The 21,133-nt window shown below is 40.5% G+C and overlaps 1 protein-coding gene across 6 annotated transcripts in view; it reads right to left on the bottom strand.

Moving 5' to 3' along the window:
* Window positions 1-21,133, bottom strand: part of LOC129762023 (uncharacterized) — a 74,411-nt gene that overhangs the window by 32,627 nt on the left and 20,651 nt on the right. For 4 of the 6 annotated variants that reach the window (XM_055759978.1, XM_055759979.1, XM_055759980.1 and 1 more), the window contains exons 2-5: window positions 18,615-19,421; window positions 8,360-8,520; window positions 8,054-8,296; window positions 7,820-7,998 (exon numbers count right to left, since the gene is read on the bottom strand). In XM_055759978.1, the coding sequence (XP_055615953.1) occupies window positions 7,820-7,998; window positions 8,054-8,296; window positions 8,360-8,520; window positions 18,615-19,205 (1,174 nt within the window). In that variant the 5' untranslated portion in view covers window positions 19,206-19,421. The remainder of the gene's footprint in view (window positions 1-7,819; window positions 7,999-8,053; window positions 8,297-8,359; window positions 8,521-18,614; window positions 19,422-21,133) is intronic. The other 2 variants (XM_055759976.1, XM_055759977.1) reach the window with 1 other exon arrangement.

Genomic DNA, 21,133 nt, shown 5'->3' with positions numbered 1-21,133 from the left:
ACCGAACAGTAATGAACTTCAGAAAAGTAAATAAATAACAATGAAGTAAGAAAATGAATGGTTTTTTTCATTGTTGTCGGCGATCATACTCTATAGCGCTCCATTCCTTTGTATGTCATAGATCCCATCCCTACAAATATATTTGATCTTAATCAAAGCATGGGTCAAAAACGTAAAACCATTCGAACATACTTACAATGCATTAGTTATTTTTTATTTAACAACCAATACATTCACTAGAACAAATTTATATGGCAGAACAACGTTTTCCGAGTCAGCTAGTATCCATATATCTCTATATATAAAAATGATTTAGTGTCCGTTCCTCACGATTGAGCTCAAGAACGGAGCAACGGATTTGAACAGTCAGTATCAGGTTTGATGCGTCCTAGTCTGCATCAGGTTTATATGCCTAAAAATAAATTATATACCATAAATATAGATAACGTACAGAAAAACAATTTCTGTGAGGACTTGAGTGTTCGAAACTATTTGAATGAAACTATCAACTGTTGGTGGGACGAAGTTCGCCGGGTCAGCTAGTATATTATACAAATGATATACCAGCATGGGGGAGATATTTTCTGAGCAGAGTTCCAGAGTAGTAGTATTGAGTAGACTGGCTACCCGATGTTGTCGAAGAATGAATCTAGCCAAAGCTGGTTGGTCTACACTGATTGATGGTATATTAGCGACTGGCTGCTCTCATTCTATTCGTGCCCTATTGATATGATTGGTCCCATAGTCATCTGATTAGCCTATAATTGCGATTGATTCTTTGGTCGGGATCAGTGCCATAAATTATCAAAATTTATTCACGAATGGAGGAATTATATTTTTCCCAGTATCGGATGAATTCTCTTCTGTTATAACTCAACTCCATATCTGGCATAATGAGTATAACACAAGAGTCGAGACGCGTGAACTTTGTCTGGTATATTGATCGAAAACAGCATGAACGAATTTCGACTGTCAATAATTTCAGGTGATTATCACGAACGTTAAGTTGATCTTCATCACTTGCAGTGAATTTTTATTGAAAACGTGTTACCCATTGCACATATAAATGGTGGTGTATGTCATTTCCGGGCAATCGTGAGTAGATTCATAAAACGTGGCCAGAGTTATTCTATACATTCCATTGCCCAAGTCGCCAAAAACAAGAATTTTGTGTGATGAATTGCCATCCTTTACCATTGATCGGTTTCACTCTCAATTGGTGGCGCTGAATTTTATGCTTTGATTTTCACTAACACGCAATGATCTTCATTTTCGACCTTACGAATACCATGACGAAAAAGAAGATGCAAATGAAAAATGAACTTCATGGCAAGCTGATGTTGATGTTCATTCCACTGGGGTTCATTGATAGTGTTGTTCCATATTTATCGACTCTCGCTTGAGCAGTAGCTTATCAATACAAGGAAGACAGAAATTCGCCGAATTTGAATGTCGTGAATGTGAATATTTTCAGCAGTGGTCGGGATCCTTCTCGAATGTTCGCTATAAACAATATGCTTTGTTACATGCCAGTGTCATGCTAATGGTAAATGGTTGGGAATAGGCAGGAGGATAAACAGTGATTTATTGGATTTCATGGAAAAAAAATTGATACGAATGAATAGAAATCGAAAATAGATGCTCGGGTTGGAATTTTTTTTTTCCGATGAGGATGAGGATAAGTGGTTTTCGCATTGCATTGCAATGTTTTTTAAAGTGTACCCTGTATGAAAACTGCATTTGTTTTAGCCAATAGTAGCGGATGTTACATAAATTCAATGTATAAATTGACGCGTGCACTAAATAATGATATCAATTGTGAAGAACTCTGATATCAATTGACGCTTGTTTTCTTCAGAACAGATAAATATGTGTATTTCATTTGCGCAAACTTTACTTAACCATTTTTCCATATGGTGGGATGTCCAATTCACTTCTTCTACTATACACACTGCCGCTGCTTGAGGTTAAAACGGAAGAAAAACTGTACACCGTGTTTGAACATTGAATGAAAAAAAAAACATCATGTGGTTCAAACAATGTATCGGAACATACTACGAATACAAACATGTCACATGTTCAAACACAGGTACGAAAAAAAGAGATCACTACTACGATTATCACTACCACGTACCGGTTTACCACGTATGATCAATGTTGTAATATTATACTGTTTACAGTTTTTTTTTTGTAAATACATGTTATTGTTAGTTCCATGAGTAATGACAGTTAAATGTCCTACAAAATCACTGCAAGAACGTGGATTTTGGAGGAAAATAAAGTAGAAGGGTCTGAGCCTAGGGACACGGACGGAAGTTTGACGTAGGACTGTGGTAGTTCGGATCACTTGGTTCACTTGTCATTTTTCAGAAATCTGTTAGTTTAACTTTTTTGAAACTTCAAATAGTAGTCCTGAAAAGGGCCGTTTGTTATATGTACTCATAACCGTCAAACGGTTTGTAACGAACGAAAAAAGAAATTAAGTTTCTGGCAGGAAGTTCAACTGTCTAACTAAAAATGATTAATGAATATCAATGTGACACATAAAAGGGTGGAATGGTAGAAAAATGATATCGTTATTGATTACATTGAATATGAAGTTTATGGGAAAAAAACAAAAAACAAGTTGAAACCCCTTACAATTTCGTGATATTTTGAGGTAAAATACAAATGAAATCATGAAGTTGCTTTATTTTTAATGTATAGCTATGGTATTGTATTTTCTTTCTATTGTGTTATTCTTATTATTAATCTTATTCTAAGGCATTAGAAGAAGTAACTTTTTCGGTGAAATAATGTTCGTTTGCAGACTATCACAATCAAGTCGTATTGGTTCTACTTTTCAATCTATCATAAAAGAATTGAGTCATTGAGAAATACGAATATGAGTCATGAAGAATATTAATATTTCATTTCGTTTCTTTTTTGTGATGCGATGTAATGCCGATCTCAATAAGTTCTCGCATGATAATCGCTGCCTCCTCCTAATTAATGAACGATCAATGTATGAGTGACACTTTCCTCGTTGCTTTGATGAAATCTGGCAAGAAGTTTGAGTGATGCATGAAATCATGCATCTGATTACTTTAACACCTTGCTAATTTGTTAGATAGAACGAATTATTGCACGCAATTTTGTGTTACATACAACATTCATGGGAACGAAGTTGGAAGAAAGAATGCATAATACATGATTTATCTTCGCATCCGCTCGCAAAACCTACCCCTTTTATTTGTTAAATTGCTCACTTGTTTTATTATTTCCACCGTTGATGTCTCAGGCGAGAAAAATGTTGGATAAATTTGCCGTCTAATGGTATATCTGATAACATATAACGTAAAAACGATTCTGTGTAATATGCCTTTGAAAATTCTAAATAAACGTAGACGTAGTCCTACGTCTAAAAAATTCAAATTCCATGTTTCCCCATCCAATTTGCTACAATGATTTGTACGGATTCCACCATACGCCGGTGTACGATACAGAACCGTAGAGTTCCACAGTGAGAGATCGCTCTCTCCTCATACAAAGAAGCGAAAAGTTGATTTAAAAATAAAGCGATTATGTCATAATATATTTTCACACCGATCCGATGTTCCCGGTTCGAGTGAGTGCGGCAGAAGTTTAAGGTACAACTACGACGGGAGGAGTTTCGCGAGAACCCGATCTCCGAATACAACCCCGCATGTATATTGTATTGGTGTCGGACATGGAAACTGGATTGTTGATGCATTTTCATCCACTCATCTAACATCATACGAATACCTAATAATATGTTAAATGAATAATAGTACAATCCTACCTGTTGATCGGATTAAATTTCCGTCAATCAGAACAACCCGGAAATGTGCATCAGCGTATTTTTTATTTCCCGCCTCCCGAATGATGAGTACTTTTTTGGCAACTTCAAACTCTCAATCAATCGAAGTAGGCATAAATAACAAGCGGTTTCAAATTTCACCACAGCCACAAACTACCTGTCAAGGTGTTTCATCGTATCTCCTCATTACGCGCCTCTGGATGAAACTTTTTCGATTCGCGGACGGATTTGAATGTGTGTGAGGATGTTCGGCATCAATTATGCAAGGGCTTTCCATCGACCATGTTTGACGCTACCATCTTCTTCCACTGCACTCAACCGATGATAGAATGTGCTTCTCCGCCTCCTCGCTAGCCAGCTAAAAATAGCGAGTTCAGCACGCATCAGCATTTAGCGTCATCAATAGTCGCTGGCCAGCTAAACTCGGTAAAGGGATTTGTTAGCGGAAAGGAAGACTAAACATATGATATGCGCTCGATGGTCGGGAAAATGCACATCTCGTTAAACACCGAGGGTTCGTGACACGGAAAAAAATGTTGTCACATTAACATTCTCAATACACAGGGGACTCTTTTTCCACAGCTTTTATCAATTAAATTCTAATATAAATGTTTCCAGCTGACAAATGCAGACACTCTGCATCAATAAACGTTTGAGTTCAATTTTATCATCTACTCATGTACCGGTGTGCATCATACAGTGTCGGACAAAACATAAAGACCACTCTAATGCAAAAAATTCGCATTAATTTTAAATGCCAATTCAAATATAGTATATGTATGCGAAATCTAGTGGCGAGCACTGATACTAGCCTGCCAACTTTGAAACCCGCAAGTTTAACGCTATCAAAGCAACCCGTTTTAGAAAGACGCACTGAGAGCTGTCAAAAGGTGAAACCCAGTGCGGCAAAATTCAGGACCAGTTGTTCGTTTCGGCTGTTCCGAGTGTTGTTTCGACCGATTTTTGAAGAAAATTGATTGTTTCTCGGTGGTGTTTTGTGTTTCTCGGATCCTGGTAAGTATTTATCATGTGAACAAGAAGTATGTAAGGTTTTAATTCTCGGATTCTAGGTGCAGTGGATGGTCATCCGCAAAATGTCCAAGGCAGGCAGCAGTCAACGCCAAACCGCTGAGTATTTGGGACGATCCAAAACCTTCGTGTTTAATGCCCTCCACGACCGCAAAAAAGCCGAAACGACTGGACGCTCAAGGAAAACGACCGCGAAGGATGACTCTGCTATAAAACGAGCCTCCAAGGAAGATCCCTTCAAGGCCTCAAAAAGATTTGGGACGAACTGAGCTTGTATGTTCAGCGGCGGCCCGTGGAACAGGGTCTAGGCAGTGAAAGCCCCCGGATGGTCTCGATGCTGACGTCGAAGCATCTGAAGGCGCGGCTGAGAGACCACTTCGATTGGATCTGCCCGGAGAAGGAAAAGCAGTGGCAAAATATACTGTGGTCGGATGAGACGAAGGTAAACCTCATCAACTCGGACGGAAAATATTGGGTCCATCGCCCAATAGGCTGCGCTTACATGCCACAGTATACCACGAAGACATTCAAGCATGGAGGAGAGAACATTATGGTGTGGGGGCGCTTCTCCTGGTACGGGGTTGGCCCCTTTTATTGGTGGATAAGATCATGGATTAGTACCTGTACGCCCAAAACCTGGAATATTATGCTGTTAAAAACCGAGTGGGAGATGCAAAGACCGTCAAAAAGTGGTTGTAGGATAAAAAAAGTCGACGTCATGGAGTGGCCAGCGCAGTCAAAGGATCTGAACCCTATGGAGAAGCTATGGGAGATCGAAAAAAAGTTGGTGTACACGAAGAAATCGAAGAATTGGCAGCAACTGTGAGATAGGATCCAAACTTGTTGGTACGCCATTCTGGTCACCACATGCCAGAAGCTGGAGAATTCCATGCCGAACCGGGTGCGTGAAGTCATGCGTTACAAAAGCTACACGACCAAGTATTAACCCTAGAAGCTTTCCACAGTATGAATTTTGTTGTTTTTGACGTAGGATTACGTCTTTCGGGAACATATTGGGGTACAAATTGAGAATCGAAAATTGAGTATATCGTGAAAATTGTCCAATTTCAAACGCTTATTGCTCAGTCATTCGATGATGGATTGATGAAATTTTTGCTTCAATTGATTTCGGCACTCCATAACAATTTTTCATATTGAAGAAAATAATATATGTCATGAAACTAACTATCGAACAATTGAAAAATCTCAACCCCTACCCTTACGGAAATACCAACATCTGATTGGTCGAAATTGACGACACATGCGGCGGGTCCCTAACAGAGACATCAAAACCAAGCTGCCTAGGGGAAATCGGCATTGCAAATACATAAAAGTAGGGGGAGCATTTGCTCCCACCGAAATGTGTTCCCTAACAGAGACATCAAAACCAAGCTGCCTGGGGGAAATCGGCATTGCAAATATATGCAAGTCGGGGGCACTTTTGTATTGCAAGTAGGTTGAGTGATACGATTAATTCTAGCAAATAAAATTTAAATTTGGAACTTTAATGTTGGTTGCTTCGTTAAATTTCATATCAATGAGCGATCGTGTATTGTGAAAAATTTAGCACAAGTGTAAGTGTAGAGCAAGGGGACGAATTACCCGCAAAGGAAGGAAAGGAGGGTATAAGGATATAGGGACAATCACACACGACAACTTGATACATGAAACGATTTATTTCAATTTTCATAAATAAAAACCAAGGTGTGTTCCCGCTCGAGAACGGGTCGTTTGTTCTAAACTGTCTGTTTTGTTGTGTTCATTCTCACCCAAAGAAAGTTTATACAATGCGGAAAATTGGAAAAGTGAAGAAATATTATAAAATATTAGAAAGTGATTTTCCATATGCTCTACATATAAGATTAGTTGTTGTTAGTCCAATTTAAATTCGCATCAACACATAGCCTAACGGAATCCTACGTCAACTATGCGGTCGTGTCTCGGACACAACCCTCCTGTGACTTTTTTGCCATAAATTTTGAAAGCGATCTTAGTTTTTATCGCGTCATTTTTGTTGTTAAGTATGCTTAAAACGCATTTTTAATGAATGACTATTGTTTCAACTACAGAAGTTATAAATTCATTCGAAAAATGCAAGCAAATTATAATAAATGGATTGAAGCACTGGATGGAATGATTTTTTCTCAATGTTTTGTCACTTTCTTTTTTTTTTTTGCTCGAGCAGTGGTCTTAATGTTTCGTCCGACACTGTATGTCAGAGGCATGGCAACGAAGGAATCTCCTGCACGACGAAATACATTCCGCACGTTGCGCAACGCTACATGTGATGACGTTAATGGGAAGCCGTCTTCCTGAATCAAGACAGAATTAAACAACACACGAAAATGTTCGTACCGTTATTTCGAATTAGAGCACATTGAGCACTCGTCAAACAATATGAACGAACAATTGCATAATTTCTATTTTAGGTAGTGGTAGACTGTTGTAGGTTGGAAACATGGATATTTTCGACTAGATTCAGGCTGGTAATTCCCACACTGAAATCAGATACAGGTCGGACTCGATTATATATAACCGACCTTTTTTTTCAACAATTATTTTCAAATCCTATACATAATCGAATCTCATGAAAACATTTTTTTTCATTAATGTATGAATGTCAAACATTATAGAAAAAAAATGAAATAGCTATTATATATAATCGAGTCCGACCTGTACTCGCTTTTCCCTGTGAAAAAAATTGGAAGAAAATAATTACGCCATGCATCCCAACGTCTGCTTTAGTAGCCGCAACAAAACGCAGATGCGACACTGAAACAATAAACATTTTTACGAGTGCTCGATTGAAAATACTCGGAAAATATGATTTACGGTAAGAAAAAACATCCCCGGACACGACTCTGCTGCTTCTCACCCACAATGTGATCCCAGGGGGAATGCATTCCATGCAATCATTCTCGGTTATAAACACAACACATTGACAATATTATACCAGGCAAATGTACTCACTTCTAGCACCGCCTCGGCTTTCGTCGACCATATCGGCGAGATCCTCTGCCGAGCTGGCCAAACTGTTTTCGCCGGGGGTCCCCGGCGCCGAACCTCCACTGACGACGATGCCTGACGAGGAACTAAATACTGAATCACCGGAACTGCCAACACAGGGCACGGATGGGACGCGCAAATAGCTGTAAACGTTGCACTTGTCAGCAACTTGTGTGGATTTGTTGGAGCCAAACTTACCGTGCAATGTCGCTATTGACCGGAATCATCATCGCTTCCGTAGCCTTTCCGTCGTTTCCTGGCAGGGCACTTGTTTTCTCCCACTTGAAGGCCGCCTTCACCTTCGTCCACTTGGATACCTTTGGTTTGAAATCAGAGATAGCACTTTGGCGTCGCAGCGGGTAATTCCGGCCACTATCTTTGCTTCCCCCACTGTACAGAAAGCTGGAGATTTCCTCGTTGACTACCGACTTGCTTCGCTCCCTGTAAAATACAAAATTTGTAAGAACAATTCAGGAAATTTGAGGATATCACGGGTTCTGTCACCTTTTTGAATTGCTCCGTTTATTGCTGGCCGTATTTCCAGCAGCTAGTATTGTTTCGAGCATGGCCAAGTTTTGCTCAATCTCGTTGTCCAGCAAATCGTTCTCCGAGTTTTCATCTTGCTGCTGTGTGCCGATCAGAAACGCCTCCGGATCTTTGTTCATCTTTAAACGAGCAAAAATTATGATTTCAGAACGTGACGTAATACCAATAACATACTCCATTATCACCCTAAGCACTACCTTCCTATATAAAGGGTGTGTCACATCAAATTGCATCACGGAAAAAACGCTGTAGAAATTTAATTTTTAGGAATTATATCTTCAGCTTTCGCTTTAAAATCAGATAAGAGTGTATAGATCACGTTGGCCATGCTTCTCTGTCAATTTTTCGTAAATTTGGAAAAATGTCGTCGAACGAAAAAGAGCGTCGTGAATTAATCCTGTGCACTCATTTCGAGAATCCGGAGTTGTCACATCGGGACATCGGTAAGATGCTGGGAATCGTCCAATCCACGGTCAGCAGAGTACTAAAACGATACTTCGAGAACCTAACCATCGACCGGAAGGTGAACAACGGCAAAAATGGATGCTCCGTCAGTGAAAAAGATCACAAGCGCGTAGTTAAGCAGTTTAGACGTGATCCGAGAAGTTCGGTCCGGGATGTCGCCAATAAGCTGAATTTGTCAAGTTCATTCGTCCAGCGGACCAATCAGCGGGAGGGCCTGCGTACATACAAGGTTCAGAAGGCTCCTAACCGCGACGAAAGGCAAAACATGGTGGGGAAGACGCGAACCCGGAAGCTGTACACCGAAATGCTGACGAAGACGCATTGCCTGGGAATGGACGACGAAACCTACGTCAAAGCGGACTTTCGTCAGCTGCCGGACCTGTTGTTCTTCTCCGCAGAGGACAAATTCAGCGTTCCGGAGGAGATTCGCATACAGAAACTATCCAAGTTTGCCAAAAAGTACATGGTGTGGCAAGCGATCTGCTCTTGCGGAAAGCGGAGCGCCCCCTTCGTGATGACCGGCACGGTAAACGGGCAGGTTTACCTTAAGGAGTGCCTACAGAAGCGCTTACTACCACTATTGAAGCAGCACGAGGGCCCGACCATCTTCTGGCCGGATCTCGCTTCGTGCCACTATTCAAAGGACGTGTTGGAGTGGTACGAAGCCAACGGGGTCACCTTCGTGCCAAAGGAAATGAACCCGCCCAACGCGCCGGAGCTTCGCCCAATAGAGAAATATTGGGCGATTATGAAGCAGGCCCTCCGGAAGAACCCAAAAGTTGTCAAATCGGAGGCGGACTTCAAGAGAAAATGGATTTCTGTTCAAAAAAAACTACAACCTGACGTTGTACAGAACCTTATGGACGGGGTAAAGAGGAAGGTACGAGCATACGGGCTTGGGCTCGAAGTATGAAAAATGGAAAATGCCAAAAGTTGTTTAATAGTTTTGGTTTTACTGTCTAAAATTTTCAAAAGGATCGGTCTACTGGGCGAATTTCTACAGCGTTTTTTCCGTGATGCAATTTGATGTGACACACCCTTTATTCCTTTATCCTTTACTACACTGAACCTATGTAAACATATCACTTTGAATAAACAAAAGCCATTTTGAACGCAATCTCACATGGCGTAAGGGTGGGTTTAGACTAGTGATATATTCATGTGAAGAATAATGATGAGATTTATAGAAATCGCATCAACCGTTTACACTAGCGTGAACTTCTATAATGAATATATTCATATTTTCGGTGAATTTATTCACCTGAAGTAGAACTGCATCCAACTTTAGTGATTTCTCACCAGTGAGAAACTCACAAGCGTTTACATATGCTGAATTTATTCAAGTTATATATACCTCGAATAAGTGTATCATATTTATTCTCACCCGTTTACACCTATTTTTACGTGAATAAATCCATCTATAGCTATAGATCTCCCTAATGTAAACCCGCCATAAGAAGCGAAAATCGGCATTTAAAACGTTGAGAAACGTCAAAGTGATGATCGGAACAGACATTTCAAAAGTCAAAACGTAATTTTAAGAAGATTATCGAAATAAAAACACTACGCGCAGGATTCGTGATTGAACACAAAAGCGACTGCAGGAGCTGCTGCGACTGCTGCCCTGAAGCCACCGAAACCACTCGTGCTTTGTGATATCATGGCGGATGTTGGTACCGCCATTTCAAATGGTTTTCTGTAGCGACGAAATCAGAGAAAACCCCAAGTGTGGTGCAAGCGGCAACGCTGTTGAGCGCGATTGGTGCTGATTGCATCAGAGTTTTGGATACTTCCGGGCTGCGTCCTGATCAAGGAGATAATGTAAATGTGATCGTAGAAAATTTCACAGGATATTTCAAGCCTAAGTCGTGCATAACCGAACGGTATCATTTTAATAAAATAGTGCAAAAAGAAGAAAGGCATTCAATGCTTTTGTTACTCGAAATCGTATCGTAGAAGAAAGTGTTATACCAGTCCTTGGCCGCAAAGCATGCATTGCGCTGAAACTAATGGCCAGAGTCAACACGGTAGGATTTGATGATAATGATCTGTACGAAGACTTGGGTTGTTCACGAAATTACATCTATGACATTGACCTGATTGAAAATCCAAAATGGGAGATCCGGCCGACGAGAAATGTACTTCACAGTGTAAAGGAGGATCTGAAGAGAGAGCTTTCTAGTTTAGAAAAAATAGGTGTGATATCGAAAATTGTAACCGCCATGGTGATTATTCGGAAAAATGGGAAGCTACGATTCCACATCGACCCATCGCAAGTTAACCAGAATCTGTTGAAAAAAAACCATCTACTCACGACTATCGGAGGAAATATCAGCGCGTCTCAAAGATTCTCGTCGGTTCACAATTTTGGATTGTAAAAGGTGTTTCTGGCAGATTAGAGTGGCATCGACTCCAGAAGTGTTTCAAAGCATTATACAAGTAACAGTTGCGGGAATCGAAGACGTAGAATGCTTTATGGATGACATTTTGGTTCACACGAGAAATTCAGAGGAGCTGCATAAAATTAGAGTCCTGGAAATGGCACTGGTTATTTGATTCGGTGTTTGATTACAGTATCCATCTATAGCCAATGACATTTTTATACAGATCTCCCGTGGAGCGAATAGCGTGACCATCAATGAGTGCGTGTAGCACACCACGTAAACAAACGGTATCGGAAAGTGTGCGAATATACGAGACGCTTTCTTGCGTCTCAACCATCGTCGAGAACGGGATCATTTCAGCGAAACTCCCAATAGAAGAACGCAGTAATTTGGCGCAGCAGGTAGGATCATCATGAGTTGTTGAAATTGAAAAGAAAACTGTTTTTTTTTCTCTTTCTAATTTGAGGAATTCGTGCGCGAAAATCGTAGCGCAAAAAACGAAGTGATCCATTAATTGGAGTTAGACACGGAAATAAATGCAATGCGTATCATGTGAGCGTACAATGAAAGTGGAAGAATTGATCGTGCATCTTAGATGTGGATAGAAATACAATCCGGAGAATTCGCATTCGCAGTATGCAAGGCGAGGCCGAGAAAATCCGAAGCACCGAAGTAAAAAGCGAGTCCGGAGGAATCCGTAGCGATGTGTTTAGGGCGAGGCCGGAGAAATCCGAAACGCCGAAATGAAAAGAGAGTCTGGAGAAATCCGTAGTGCTATGTTCAGAGCGAGGCCGGAGAAATCCGAAGCGCCGAAGTATAAAGCGAGTCCAGAGAAATCCGTTGCCTTGTGTTTAAGGCGCTGTATTCAGGACGAGGCTGGAAGAAATTCGAAGCACCAAAGCTGAAAGCGAGTGCGGAGACATCTGTATATAAAAGCTAAGGAAAATTAGCGCCGAAAGAAAAATGAGTGCGTTGCAAACTGAACGCTGAGCGAAACAAGAAACGAAACGAGTCCAATGCAAATCGTTGCGCTGAGAGAAAGAACGAGTGCAACGAAAATCGTATCGCTAAAAGATAAATAGCGAGTCCAATGCGAGTCGTAGGGCAGAGAGAAACAGCGATGGGAATCATAGCGCTAAGGGAGAGGAAGCGAATCCTATGCGAATACAAAATGGTCGAGTTGAAATCTGGACGAATGTCATGAATGATAAGGCTAAAAATAGTAAGAAAATAGGTTTAAATTGATTTCCAAGCCTAGAGTAGCATTGAGTGGGAAGAGTAGCATCGAACGTTTGAGCTTAGTTAGAGATACGAAAAATCGAGCCATGTCCAAGGGCTTGGAATTGGACACTTTACTTACAGCCGTATACCTTTGAGATAAGCCCATTCAATGAGCATACATAATACCTTCTATTTACCTTGAAGGAGATAAGAGAAGTAACAGCTGCTGATGAACCATTGTTATCAGTCAGGAAATATTTGGAGATTCGTGATTAACCACCTGATTTATGTCGTTACCATGCTATCGACAAGGAACATGGAGTAGTTGACGGTATATAGTGATGAGGAACGATAGAGTTGTTCTTCCAACTAAGCGGGGACAAAGAGCGATAAACATTGGTCACATTGGTCAAAGAGGCCATCCAGAAGTTGTAGCAATGGTGAGAAACTTCAAAGAGAAAATGTGGTGGCCCTGTATGGTCGACACAGTGCAGAAATGTGCTGCTATCAGCAAACAATACCGCCAGAGCTTTTATAAGTAAGAAGACGCCGTAACGAGTGTGACAGGATATCAAAACTGTTTTTTCCTGTCAAGTAGTGCTCGAATTTTTTATTGATAGCTAACTGTTACTTCAGTCGATTTTGAAAAATAATCGAAATGAAGAATTCAGACGCTAAGAGCCCCCGCAGACTGAATACTTTTTTCGGCAGACAGTTTGAGCGAGTTGGCATGATAGTGCCAAACCGACCCTACTGAATCAGTGTAATGTGCGCATATGCACATCTCTTCATACTAATTAAGTCGGCCGAAAAATAGTCTGCAGTCTACGAAGGCTCTAATAGAACAAATGAAACACTAGAAAAAAAATCATGTGCCATTTTGAGAATGACTACGGCTCTTCGTTCACTAGTGACAAGTGCGAGAGTGAGAATATCAGATTGGTTCGCATTTTTTCATATTGAATATCGAACGAAGCGATGAAGATCGAAATTCCAATACAAACCTTGAACAACATCAATAATCAGGATAGTTAGTACCGGGAACACAAGGGAATAGAATAGAAAAGAAGAAAAAAAACGAACGAGAAAAATCAACAGATTACAAGGTACAAGCACTTACAAGGTCCTTGAGAAATAAAACCTCTTCTGGCGATACCTGCAATGACTTCTAGATCATCCTTCTAGTTTTGTTCCTCAATAAAATAAATTCTGTGAAAATTGATGTATTTTATTTTTTGTTTGAAATAACCTGATTGTTTTTGACGTGGGACTACGTCTAACCGGAATATATGGGGGGTAAAATGAAAACCTTAACACAGAACATGCAAGAAAAAATGAAAGATTCTGAATGTTTATAACTCGAACATTTCTTACTGGATCGGAAAGATGTTTGCATCAATTGATAGGGAATATTTCTACCCATCTATGCCATTAATAAATGTTATTTTTCACTAGATAAACAATTGAATAACTGTAAAATGTTAAGCGTTATCTAAACGCTATAACTGTCTTTTTTTTATTGGACCGATTTACGATTTCCCCAACACAGCCATCAAAACCAAGCAGCCTTGGGGAAATCGGCATTGTAAATACATGAAAGTAGGGGGACTTTTGTTCCCACCGAAATGTGTTCCCTAACACAGGCTTCAAATCCATGGAGCGTGAGAAAATTGGCATTGCAAATTCATGCAATTCGGGGGTATTTTTGTTCCGACTGAAATGTGTTTGCCTAAAACGGACTTCAAAACCAAGGTTTCTGGGGAAATCGGCTTTGCAAATGAATGCAAACTGCGAGTACTTTTGTACTCGCTTGCCTTTGTGCAGACTAGAATATTTTTGCCTTCTAAACTCAGGAACCTGGAAAATCGTGCAGACACTAGAGGCGAATGAACTTTCAAGTTTCAAGCAAATTCGTGGTTCAAGAACTATGTACACTTGAGAGATGCAAACCTCAGAGAGAAACGTAAAATAAAATGATCATTTGATAATTCTTCCGTTCACATATTTTGTCCTAGGCGTAAAACGTAAAAGACGTAAAAGGACTGTCATTGAATTTACTTGTAACGAAAAACATAATCTATCATGCATGAATTGACCTTACATGGTGTTTGCGCCGACAAAACTTTTTGAGCATCCCGAGCCAACGTGATCCACACAGCACTGCAATAACCCACATAGCGATCATGTCTCTCGGGAGAGAAGAGTTAATAAATTCTTGCTTTGTTCGCTCTTTCGGTTTAGCAGAAAGAACAGCTGATTGTGTGCAGCAATAGACCAGAATCAGACTAGGAAATAAACCATCGGTAATTGTTCGTCGATAAAATATATCTGTTTGCGTTATGTTCTGTGTTTCAAATTCAAATCTGTTTTTCCGTTAAGTATCCGAAAATTATGTACGGTTGCGCGCGAACACATGGCATTTGTTCAATATTTTTACTCACAAAGTAAATATATTGAATTCAGAAATTGTGTCATTCAATCAAGAATTTAATCAATACAAACAAATGGTTGCTAAGCTAAGATAGTCCCACGTCAACATTGCGGTTATATCGTAGATATAACCCACCAATTTCTTTTTTTAGTAGAAGGATGAAGAGTCCTGGAAACAGCACTGGTTATTTGATTCAGGGTTTTTGATTACAGAATTCATCTATAGCCAATGACATTTATATACAGAACTCGCCTGGACCGAATAGCGTGACCATCAATCAATGACGCTCTCTTGCATCTCATCCATCGTCGAGAACGGGATCATTTTAGCGTTACTCCCAATAGCAGAACGCAAAAATTACAAGCAGCGTTATTAGAAGAATTCGCCAAGTGGAGTTGAAAATGAACCGTGAAAAAACACTTTTTGATTAGTTTTTTGACTGACTCTGTGCAAGGTTTGCAAGCAGACACTTAGTCAAGCACGTGGTATGGGAGTGGAACGCCGAACAAGATGATGCGTTCCAAGGAATTCAAGGTAAGATGATATCTCTGTGCTTCCGTGGCCGATTGGTTAGCGTCACACCTAAAATGCCGGAGGTTCGGGTTCGATTCCCGTTCTGGTCGGGAGAATTTTTCATCAAAGGAAATTTCCTCCGATTTGCACTGAGGTCACGCGTATTCTAGAGCTTGCCACTCAGAGTGCATTCAAGGCGTATTATTTGGCATAGAAATCTCGACTATGCCAGGATTAGATTGGACGTTACGCAGTACAATTCTCGAGTAGTGTACGTAAGAGGAAAAGATATACCGATTCCAGATATACTAAGCAGAGATGTGCCGAATCCGCAAACCGGTGAGTCTGAAGAGGAGCTTGATGTACACATCGTACCCATGAAACTCGAGATCAAGGTAACAAGGACGAAGAGATGCAACTATTGCAACGGATGGTTATGTCTGGATGGCCAGAAGATCGCGAGCAGGTGGAACCAGTGTTGCGCAAGTTTTGGTCTTTTCGAGATGAGCTGGCACTATACGAGGGAATTGTCTTCAAGACTCACCAAGTTTTAGAACCACTATCGCCGCGAAGGAAGATGTTGTCAGCAATTCATAGTGCACATTCGGGACTTCAAAGTAGTGTGAAGAGAGAGAGTAAAAACATGACGTCGGAGATACAGGAAATGGTTGAAGCGTGCAAAATTTGGCAAAACCACCAACAAAACAATATCAAACATACAATCGTGTCAAAAGAAATGCCGGCTTTGCCCTTTGAGAAAGTTGCTACCGATCTGTTCCACTTCAAAAGGGAAGGCTACACTCTGTCCAACTTCTATAATATCAGGTTAAGATCTTGCTGCGCTGTGCCATTGTAAATAAACAATGCTTCAACTAATATTCTAGTGTGGTGATATTGGTGACTACCATACACTACATGATTTTCATATGTGTGTGTGCAAGCGTTGAGCGTAAACCAGAGGTTTTGTATGGAAAAGTGTAGTGCTCACGGAGAGAAAAGAAGGACAAATCGTTGCATTTCATCAAGAAAATGTTGGTATCAGAGAATTTGCTCGTCGTATTGGACGATCCCATCAAGTAGTGCTCAATTATTCTACGAATCCTCAAGGATACGATAAGAAGGAGAGAGCTCCACGTAAATCGAAGTTCCCTGACCGGGATAAGCGGGAAATAGCTAGAACAGCTTCGAATACCTCAAAATCGTTTATGCAAATAAAGTAATATCTAAATTTAAATGTTACTCGGGTGACAATTCGTCAAGTTTTGGTTAAAAATCTTCACATAAAGAGGGTTTAAAAGGTTAAAGCTCCTCATCTTACACCATCTCACATCGGAAGTTGTCTGAGTTTCGCCAAAGCTCACATGAACCGACAGTGGGACATGGTATGTTGTGACGAAGAATGTTTCCAAAAGAATACATTTTGCTATATACCATAACCAAAAGTTCTTCAATGTATAGGTTATCTTCGATGACGAAAAAAAGTTCAATTAGGATTGTTTCAACGGGTACTGGCGTGATTTACGGAAGAAGGAACAGTATTTTTCAACCGGGATTTTTGGTGGAGGCTCGTGCATGGTCTGGGTGGGATTCTGTACAATCAGAAAGCTCAAGATAGCTTCCACATCATTCAAGAATTACATACATGTTCTAGAATCCTCTTTCCTATCATTTTTTTCGTTGATATCGTCACACAAAAATCACATTTCAGTAAAACAATGCTACTATTCATACCAGCAAGGAAACTAAGCAATGGATTAAGAACCAAAAACTTAATTTTTTGGACTGGCCGGCTCGCTCTCCATACTTGAATCCTGTTGAATATCTTAGGGGGATCCTTGTACGCAGAATCTACACCGAGGGAAAACGGTACACTACGTTTGAAGAGCTCAAGGTCGCAATTTCGGAAACATGGAAAAATATCGAGAAATTCGTTCAGCAGCATTTGATAAATAGTATTCCAACACGAATTTTGCAGGTTATTAGCCGAAATGGCAAAGTTGCCAATTATTGACATGTAAATCAGCCGATCGTTTTGAATTTTTCATTGATAATACTTATGAATTTTGAAGTGGTCTTATAGAAACTGGACAGCTGAAATTATTTCAAGCACAATAAATAAACAAACAACTCTTTTGAACGGAACTGACGTAAAATATACTTTATTCTACGCATTCAACAATGTATAAATGTATCTTTTTGAAATTCTAACTGTTTGTGTTGCAACGAAATATAATCAGGGTGGTCTTATAGAAGTTGGACAGAGTGTATATGTTTTTGGTGGATAGTAACTCGAGCTTCTTCGACTTCAAAGAACTACCGGACATTAAAGGACTGGTTCGCATTACACGATATACCACGGGTGCTGGAATTTGACAACAGACCGCAATTTTTTCCTGAGGACTTCAAAAATGTTGCCAACGGATGGCGCTTCGATCACCAAACTTCCAGTCCGATGTTTCCAAGATCCAACGGGTTGGCAGCGCGGCAGAAGAGCGAAGAGTACAGAAGCAATTCGCCGAAAGAGGAGCGATGGAATCCAATAAATATCAGCAAGGCGAACCAGTGCTGCTTCAGGATCACACTACCAAAACGTGGAGGCCAGCAACAGTGGTCAATTGTGTCGACGAAGAAAGATCGTGTACAGTAACAGATGGGAGTAGTGTGCTGCGAAGAAACACTCATCATCTACGCCCGGTCAAGACCGCAATCAACAAAAGCCGGCCAGGGTCGGCGGAGCAGCAATCATCTGCGAATCATCGCCCAAGCGAAATCGAGGTTACACCACGGAGCAGCGTCGGGACCAATCAGCGTGATCGACCTAAATCTAATCACTGGTCTAGTGAACACTATGGGCCTGATCACGAACGTCACTTCACGGTGAAAACGAAATGATTTGTATGCACGGTTATATGCACTTCATTTCGTGTTCACCTTGAAGTGACGCTCATGATCAGGCCCTATGCGTTTGAAGATCAATAGCGGGTCACACGTAGCGGACGAGTTGTAAAGCAGTTTAAGCTAAACGAATTTGAATACTACTAAATTTCCGTAAAAGGGAAGATGTAATACTAATCATACTTTATTGTCACCCTAAGCACTACCTTGATATGTATTCCTTCATCCTTTACTACACTACACCTATGCAAACATATAATCTTGAATAAAAAAAAAGCCAATTTGAACGCAATCTCACACTTACCGAATTTTGTATCAACTTGAGCTTCCGCAGTGTTTCCACATTCTTCAGCTGCCAGTGCATTCGCATGTTTTGCTCCTGCAGTGAAAGCAGCTGTTTGATGAGATCGTGCATTCGATCAAGCTGATCGAGGGCTCCTTTGGTGGAAAGTGCGGCTGCAACCGATGGGCCTGAACGGTTCAGCAGCATCAGAAAGTCATTTGGCGATTCAAACGCCATGTCGCTGCCTTCTATCGAGAGTGGCGACTGTAACGATGGTGGCGGAGGTCCCACAACGGTACAATCGCTTACCCCTGCTTGACTCTCCACGCTTGCTGCAGCACTTGGGTGAAGCATTTTGTTTAGACTAGAACTGGTATCACTATCACATAACAGCTTTAAGAACTGGGACTCGCGGTCGGTGTAACTGAAGAGTCGCTTGAACGGGTCACTATCCAGACTAGAATCTGCGCTTGCTTCAGGTACATTTTCCACGCTAAGCGATGACGGGAGCGTTATGGTCGGATCCGGAGGTGGTGTCGGCAAGTTCTCCCGCTTGTAATCCGACGATCGTTTACGGCTCACCTTCATCTTCTCTATTTTTTCCTTCTCCATGGCAACCACACAATGGATATCAATTATCACTATTTCTACTGCAAATGATCAACTTTTTTAGCAACCTTCCTCCAATCGATTGCACATTTTTCCGTTGCATTACATAGCTGAATATCGCACACAACTGTTTTATAGAATCAACACTACTGTTCACTGGACGATATCGATCACCGGATCACTCGAGCAATGTGAATATAGCACGCATTCTTTGCCGATCTGCAGTCATTGCAACAACCGAATATTTAGGGGGGAAAAAACAATCACAACAATATCGAAGCGATTACGTGTGCACACATTATGATTTGAGCAGTCCACCACGCTGTAGACCTGTGCGGCGCGTTGACTGACGGCGGTGATCGAGACCAGAACTGAGACGTTGATATCGGGCGGAAGTTTTGCCTGAGTTCAGCATTTTTACGTAAATATGCTTGCATACCCAAAGCCAGTGGTGGTTGCAGTTGCGATAGGCCCGCCGCTTTGTTTACAATGTGTGGCTCGTGGGCGACCAAATATTGCACTTTCGGACTAAGTTTGTGTTGATTTAGGCGAAATTTAATTAGGGGGAATTCGGCACCTATGTATTGATTGATAAATTACATTTCTATTTTAAATTTTAATGATGTACAAACTTGCAATACAGTATTTCAATACCTATAACACTAACTGTGTACACCTAGCTGGTTTTCTGTTAAAATTGTAAATTAAAACAAAAAAGTGATCTACAAAGATCGGCTGGATGTAAATTTTCGTCTACAGAAAATAAGGTTCCTATTGTAATTTGTTGTAGTATTTTTCGTTACGTGAGTGTTTTACCATCACTTTTCTTCCAGTTTATCGAATCAGCGGAAAAAGTTTTCTAATTTTTACTCCAGGAATATTGATGAAAAAAAATACTAATCAAGTCGGGTGAGACAGATGCTCCACCGAAGGGAAAGACAAACATTTTGTTTTGAAAATCTCCTTCTTTTTTAACAGATATCCACTCACTACGTTTGCAAGTGCAACCAGATATCATGGACGAATCAGCGGAGCGTTCTTTGAAACGATTTTAAATTTGTCATTCCGAATGCCGGAAGCTATTTTAGACGTGAACAAATGAGAAAAATTACCCCCTTCTTACCCTAGCCCTTCTTGGTGATTCTAATCTAGCTTTATTCTACGATAATTTTTAAGGCCTATTTGAAGGCCTCCAAAACTAATCGAGTACATAAACTTGAATTTTCAGTTAGTGTCCATCTTTCCCTCCCCAGGTGTCTGTCTTTCCCGACTCAATCTTATTTTTTTCAAAGATGCCGGACACATTCATTTTTCAAAATTTCTGCCTCAAACACAAATTTTATTACAAAAAATGGTCCTAGACTATCAATTTGTGTTGAGATAGCTATATATTTTTTGTGAAAATCACGAAAAAAATCAACTTTTACTTAAGGCGTCTGTCTTGCCCGCACTTCCCCTACCATGTTTTTTTTTTTAGTTCGAACAAACGGTGCGACAATCGATGCGCTCAACACAATTCGATAATTATGCCAAAATCACGATGTAGGGGAATCAATTTTGAATGCCACAATGCTTCGAAATGGGGTCTTACGAAATTACAATTTTTATAGAGTTTGAAAATAAAATTATTATTGTAAAATACATTTAGGGCGTCGTGCACTAACGCGTAACGCGAGTTGGGTGGAGAAGAGGGTCTAGGTTGCGTTACTTAATGTGACATACGGGGGAGGCGAGAGGGATAGCCGTGATCGTTACGTAACCAAATTCCATTTTTATCTATATACAGCCAGTCCATGTCAAACCGATATAGTGGTTCTCAGATTTTCATGAAAAGTGGTAGATTTGTTCTTTATCGTAAAATATTAGACCCGTATTTTTTTATTTTTTCGTTAGGGTAACCATTTCTGTTCTAGGGTGGTCCGAAAACGCAC

The sequence above is a fragment of the Toxorhynchites rutilus genome, chromosome 1 (genome assembly GCF_029784135.1).
Source record: "Toxorhynchites rutilus septentrionalis strain SRP chromosome 1, ASM2978413v1, whole genome shotgun sequence".
NCBI lineage: Eukaryota > Metazoa > Arthropoda > Insecta > Diptera > Culicidae > Toxorhynchites > Toxorhynchites rutilus.
Note: the sequence above shows the minus strand (reverse complement) of the source record. Positions and strands in the feature narration are given on the sequence as shown.